Raw genomic sequence first — 6425 nt, 5'->3', positions numbered from 1 at the left:
CTGCGCAAGCCCTGAGGTGATAGGTGGAGTCGAGATGTACTCATGTACTTTTATTGGTATGGCTCGTGAACTCTTTGCCTTTGCCCTCGCATGTCCTGCGTCTGTGTCCTCATTCTCTTACACAGATGACAGCCAAGAGATATAGAATATCCAGCTTCAAGAGATATTCTATAGGTACATAAACAGCTCATCTCAAACAGTTTCAGTTACTGTAAGTGAGTACAGATAATATATCAATGTAATAATACAAACCACCAAATGTTCAATGAATTGGGTTTATTTGATGTCATCAGGAGAAAGATGTTTACTTTTGTCTAACCAGTCAACTTTGGTCAATTAGCAACTTTAACATTTGTAGAATGCACATGACAGTGACAACAAAACAGTTTATGGTCTTTACGAAATAAATAGCACATTGCTCATTTACAGCTTGGCTGAAGAGAAAACAAACAAGGGTTAATCTTCATATTAAATGCATACCAATGAGTGGTGATACTCATGTGTTACTAACTGCTCAACAAAGACAAAATGCTCTCCTTTTTAAATAAAGCTTTCAGTTTTAATATGTACCTTCAAGAGCCTGTTATAGTTAAATAAATAGAATGTTTTCCATTTGAACATGCACATCCAATTTGCCTGGGAAAACTATTTACATTTTCACTGATCTACGTGTCCACCAAATCTGCACCTGTTCCTCAGGTTCTCATACTTACACAAATGTACAGTCACTCCTGCAGACATGCTGCAGCTATTCACTATTCACACAATATCTAAACCTACTCAAAGTGAACCAAATGCTAACGGTGAACATGGCCATCCATGTATGGCCTAAAGACACAACATCTTCACCAGGGGCTTACAAAACGTAGTATACAATTGATCATGCACTGTATAAATCATGGTTATTTGGTTTGAGAGTGGAGCCAGTGGCTTCTGCTTACTTAAGTGAACAAAGTGAGACAGATATCCAACCAAATAATGTCATTATTTCCAATAGTTTTTAAGTCTTCATCCCCAGGTCTTTTCATGGTTCAGTGGTTCATGTGTCTTGTAAGCTTCCACACATAACCAGGAGCAAAGACCTCAGTCTTTTTCCAGTCCTCCCGGCTGTCACACATTTAGGTTGAGTTAGGCAGTTTTTCCTGGTGCTGGTGTTGTTTTTTGTTTCACTTTTTCATGAAGCAAAATAAGAGTTCTGCATGGAGTAGAGGCGGTCGATGGGGTTTCCCACGCGGGCCTGCAGGGAGCTGACATCTGATGACGCCATGAAGCAGTCACTGAGGCTGGTTAGAGACGTGTCGCTGTCAATGTCGTGGAAGGCAGAGTCGTTACCTGTGGGACACATGCAAACAAGGCTCACTAACGGGAACAACACGATTCAAATGTTATTCAGCACTTCGTTCTCACCAAATATACATTTTACACCATCACTTTTTACTTCTAGCGTGTAACACATAAATAAGTCTTGAGTAAAATGTTTAGCTTCTTTTCCCCATCTTCATACACACGTGATTATGTATTTATATCTACTTACTTTATAAATCAGTTGAGTAATTCCTCGAGTGCATTTTAACTTCTCTTTTGCTTCTACAACATAACTACATAAGCCGCTCTTACCAAACAACACGAGGACAAGTTTGCAATATAAACAAGTCAATCTTGAAAAACAAATTTATAGTGGTGTTGGGAAATTATAATTACTAATAGTCACTCACTATATGAAATAGCTGCATGGTGTCATCACAATAGTGAGAAGTGTTTTGGTGGATAGCATCAAAGCTCCATGTTTGGGGCCCTCACTGGGACAATTGCGGTCTGTGATGGGGCATGTAAACTAGGGGCATCCCGCTAAAAGATCTGGTTAATAGCAACTGTTTACGCCTTTCATAAAACCTCAACATGTTATTTCTCTAGAGGGAATAGTTAACTTTATTACACTCTGGATCTTAATGATAGGGCTGCACAAAATGGGGACAGTGTTTAGAGACATATCTTTTAATGCCTTGCCAATATTGTTGTTTTCCCCAAACCAAAAGAGAGTGATGAGACTGGGGATTTGGGTTCTCACTTCCAAGAACAACTAAATGGAAGCAAATTATAAGGAAGTTATGAACTAGAGGCAATGGTCCCACAGGGAAGTGTGAAGGACATCACTGTGTTGTTCTAGTTACATCCTGTGGACCCAAGTTTGAGTGACAGCTTTTCATGTTTTAATTCTATATTATGAAATCCAGTAAATTGCTGTGTGTCATTTCATGGAGAAGCTCACACTTTTGCTTGGACAGAGCTGATGTTAAATCCACCACTGAAACCCGTGACAGAGGATGGATAAGAGTTCTATAAGCATTTAAAAGTTGGCATGTTTTTTAGATTTATCAGTAGGGGCTAAACTCCAGTTTTCTCTTTTGATACATTCTATTCTACAGTGTTAATTTAGACAACACATTTTAATTGAGTGTCAATCTTTAACAAAAAATATTTCAGTTTCAATCCAAATTTTGACAAATATTTGTTTTTAATTTTAATATATTTTTAGTCAATAAAACTATCCTGCTACTTTAAAAGGGCAGTGGGCCTTTTGTCATTTAGTCCAGTTATAAGAAAGTTACTAGTCCCCCACACACTTAAGTTGACTAATTGTCTTTATTTAAACATGAATTTCTTTAGTTGACTACTCATTTAGTCAACTAAATTCATAGTAGTTTTAGGCAACAAGAAAATTATTTTTTTCTTAATTATGATAAATTATAGCACTTTATGTGACATGTACAACCTTGAACTTTGAGTTTGTTTGGTTTTTAGCCCTGGGAATGAAAAGTGGAACTCTTCACTCATTACTAATTTATTTATGTATATAGTATGTATATATTTGTATTAGAATAAAAAACTAAAATATCAGAAATGTTATTCAATAAAATATCAACCTGTTGTCAAAGTTTTAGTGTATGTCATTTTAGTCCTTTTTTTTGTCTTTTATTAATGTTTTAACTGTGACGGACATATTTTAGTTGACAAAAAAAACACTGCTTTTCTGTGTGGAATCACTAAGATTGCTGTATATCCCAAACTCTCAAGCTTGAGTGACTCTTTTTCTTCTGTGCTGTGGGAGGAGAAGCTGCTTGTGTGTGTCTGAGAGGCTCAAACCAGGAGGCTGTGGCCAGAACACATGTCCTGCATTGAGGAGCCATGAGGTTGATCAAGGGACAGACATGTGCTTAGAGCAGGAGTGGAGTGGGTGTTGTTTTAATGAAAGGAGGAGAGGGGGTAGTAGTGACTGGATGCTCACCATATGGGTTCATGTGGTCCCCTGGCATCTGAGGGGGGGTGAGGCCCTGTTGGAACGGGTCTGTACTGTAACTGTTCTGGTCCATGGCCACGAGCTGCTGTTGTGGGGGGACTAAGGGCGTGAAGGAGCTCATCATGCCCTCCATCCGGTTAGACATCACCTCTGCAGCACAAGACAACAAATATTACACAGAGGAAATGAAAGTGGAAATCGCATTTAATTTGAAGTTTGACAAGACTTTGGACCAAATGGGACAATTAAGCCGGCCTACATATTTAGGACTATGTAAACTATGTAAACTGTGCGTATGTTCTCTCTGTGTGTCTAAGTAGTATACCAAGTGTAAATAGCTTGCCAGTTCATCTCTGTAGCTCTGATGTTATCTTAGCTAAATTTATCTTTAAATAAAGGAATATCAACAGATTATGGAGGCCTGGCATAGTAACAATCATCCCAACATGACAGAACATAGAATACTACATATCTATGCCATTTATAGTGTTTAATGTCATTGTGAACACAGCATTAGACACCAGAAAGAACTAAATAGTACGATATCCAGTGGCTCACTTTTACCCACAATCCATTTGGGGACATAATTTTTGTGGCTTCATCCTGAAATCCACGCCCACTTTTCTTTTCTTTGCAGTGTCTTGTCCAATAAAGTCATTATTTTGTATTCATAAACTGTTAAAAGCGGTTTAATGTAGGTACCTTGTCCGAGTCTTTGCGAGTTCTGCTGCTCTTGCTGCTGCTGCTGTCTTCTCGCCAACTTCTTCATCTGAGACAAAGGAGTCAAAGTTGTGAGAAACTCCCAAAACTAACATGCACTCTTTAATTTAAAAAGGATGCTCCTCACGGTTCACCCTTAAATGAACTTCATAAAACTGCAGCGGAGTGCACTTCATTGTCAAGAATCAAAGCTTTTCACTGATAATCATCAGTAAAAGAGGAGGGTGTAGATGTTAAATGCAACTTTTTTCTACTTTTGTGGTTGGAATGCAGTGATAACTTTAACAAACACAGTTGAGGTGATTTATAGGTGACACTGTGTAAATCTTTGATGGAAAAAGGCTGTTGTGAGCTCCCCAGCAAAGATCTGTGTTGTGCAAGCGGCTCATGTCTTACCTTAGCTCTTTGGTTCTGGAACCAGACCTGCACCACACGAACACTCAGACCGGTCTCTGCTGCCAGCGTCTCTCGAACCTGGAAACAAAAATAAGTAAGTATTTAAAAGTAAAAGGATACAGTGATTTGATGGAAGTTTGTGGTGTGCCTGTTTTATAGTATTAGGTATCAGTAGTTGTGTTTTGTCAGTTTGTCATTCATTGCAGTCAGTAACACAGACCAGAAAGGCAGTTGCTTTGTGGACTTAGAATGTATTTACTGGGTTAGCAAGATTCATTATAGTTCAAAATAAGCAAAAATGTTGTTTCATTTTAAACATGAAAATGACAATATGTTATTCATTCACAAGTGTTATTATATTTTAAGTCCATTTATTTGAATAACACGTGGATGAAATACAAAGCAGATGTATCCATGTTAGAAACACGTACCTTTCTGCAGGGTTTGGAGGACACCTCAAAAGAAGCCTTGAATGCGCGCCTCTGCTGAGTGGTCAGGATGGTCCGGGGTCTCTTGGGTCTCCGTGGATCCTTCGCATCGTCCCCTTTGCCTTGACCTCCGATGCCCTTCTCTGGTTTGATGTCCAGCTCCTCATCGTCACTTTTCTCTGCACAATAAAACCAAGGGTCAGTGACAGGGCTCTAACTAATCTGTTTTGCTTCTTTCCCGCTTCACATTCACAGAGCATAATCAAAGGAGACATGTGTTTTTGATATTTGTTATCAATTTATTACAATAGGAGAGGGCCGCACGTACGATTAGGCTACAGAAGTGAAATATGCACATTTGTCAAAGGGCTGGAGACTGCGTCACTCGTAATGTATGGCCCTCAGCTTTGTCTGATTTACACTAAATCAATCTCTGATAAGAAAAGTGCAACATGAAAAAGCAGAACAAGCACAAGGAGAATGATATTTTTCTACTACGGGATGGCTCAAATTTAAATAACAGCTAATCCATTGATATACAATTTGATTATAGATTTAAAAACGGAATATGAAAATATTAATTGACTATTATGTGTAGGTTTTGTTTTTGGCTAATAGCATATTAGCATCTCCTCTAAGCCAATACAAATCATCTTACAATCATTTCCAAATAGATGTTTTATTTTTATGTAGGGCAGAACAAAGAGAATGCAGGCCTGTAGACTGGAGTATTACTTTATTTATGTAGCATTAAATAAAACTAAACATGCCACTTAAATGATCGTAAATTCAAGTGAGTCAACAAACAACTGTGTTACTCATGTGCTCTGCAGAATAAGTGTTCACAAATGAGGAAGAGCACCAGGGAATCACTGCTGACTGAGAAAGGAGTCAAACATGACACTACCATGTCCCCCATCATCTGGTTTAGATCTCTCTTTAAAGGGAAGAACTTAAATAAAAAAATAGACACTGGCCTTTCCTTTGTAAATAGAGCCATGTTCAAAAAAGTCTTTCAATTTCCAGTGACTGATAATGCCCTAATGCCGTTTCCCAACATCGTCCAAATTTGCGTTGTAGGTTTTTGTCTTTTGATAAGGTCATCTTCTGTCTTCCGAGTGACACCACCAAACGGGGCAAGAAGCCGAGCAAATATTCCCACAAGTTGACAAAAGTTGACACAGGCACAGATGTATTTGACAAATTCCCTTGCTTTTGTGCATGTTTAAATGTGAGCCAGATGGCGGTGAACGGTGAGGCTTGGCGAGGTGCCGTGTGGTGTGCAGTGTGTGAGGAGAAGGCTATAGGGCGAGGAACACTAGAGCTGATAAGACTGGGGCGCATGCAGGCCCCAAATCCCTCTGTCACTCACCATCATGCACGGCTTTAATTCTTTCCAGCACAAGACTCGGCCCACGCATGGACGGCCATTAATACAGGTTGACTTGTTCAGTTCTGTTTCCACTTCCTACTGTACCATAAACCTGTACTCCCTGTTTTATATTTTTATTGGTCTCTGCAGAAACAAATTGGCAATTTTGTTACTGTGACATTTTGTTAAGCTACAAGAGAAGAAAAAGCAA

At 38.9% G+C, this 6425-nt stretch overlaps 1 protein-coding gene across 2 annotated transcripts in view; it reads right to left on the bottom strand.

Moving 5' to 3' along the window:
* Window positions 1–261: 261 nt before the first annotated feature.
* lmx1bb (LIM homeobox transcription factor 1, beta b) overlaps window positions 262–6425 on the bottom strand; it is a 45187-nt gene continuing 39023 nt past the window's right edge. For both annotated transcript variants that reach the window (XM_072433375.1, XM_072433374.1), the window contains 5 exons: window positions 4846–5021; window positions 4415–4492; window positions 4001–4067; window positions 3287–3448; window positions 262–1332 (listed from right to left, as the gene is read on the bottom strand). In XM_072433375.1, coding sequence (XP_072289476.1) covers window positions 1175–1332; window positions 3287–3448; window positions 4001–4067; window positions 4415–4492; window positions 4846–5021 — 641 coding nt within the window. In that variant the 3' untranslated portion in view covers window positions 262–1174. The remainder of the gene's footprint in view (window positions 1333–3286; window positions 3449–4000; window positions 4068–4414; window positions 4493–4845; window positions 5022–6425) is intronic.

Source organism: Eucyclogobius newberryi, unplaced genomic scaffold (assembly GCF_026437365.1).
Source record: "Eucyclogobius newberryi isolate DKJ021-1_F unplaced genomic scaffold, fEucNew1.0.hap1 SCAF_6, whole genome shotgun sequence".
NCBI lineage: Eukaryota > Metazoa > Chordata > Actinopteri > Gobiiformes > Gobiidae > Eucyclogobius > Eucyclogobius newberryi.
The sequence above is the reverse complement of the archived record's forward strand: the minus strand, read 5'-3'. Positions and strand labels throughout refer to the sequence as shown.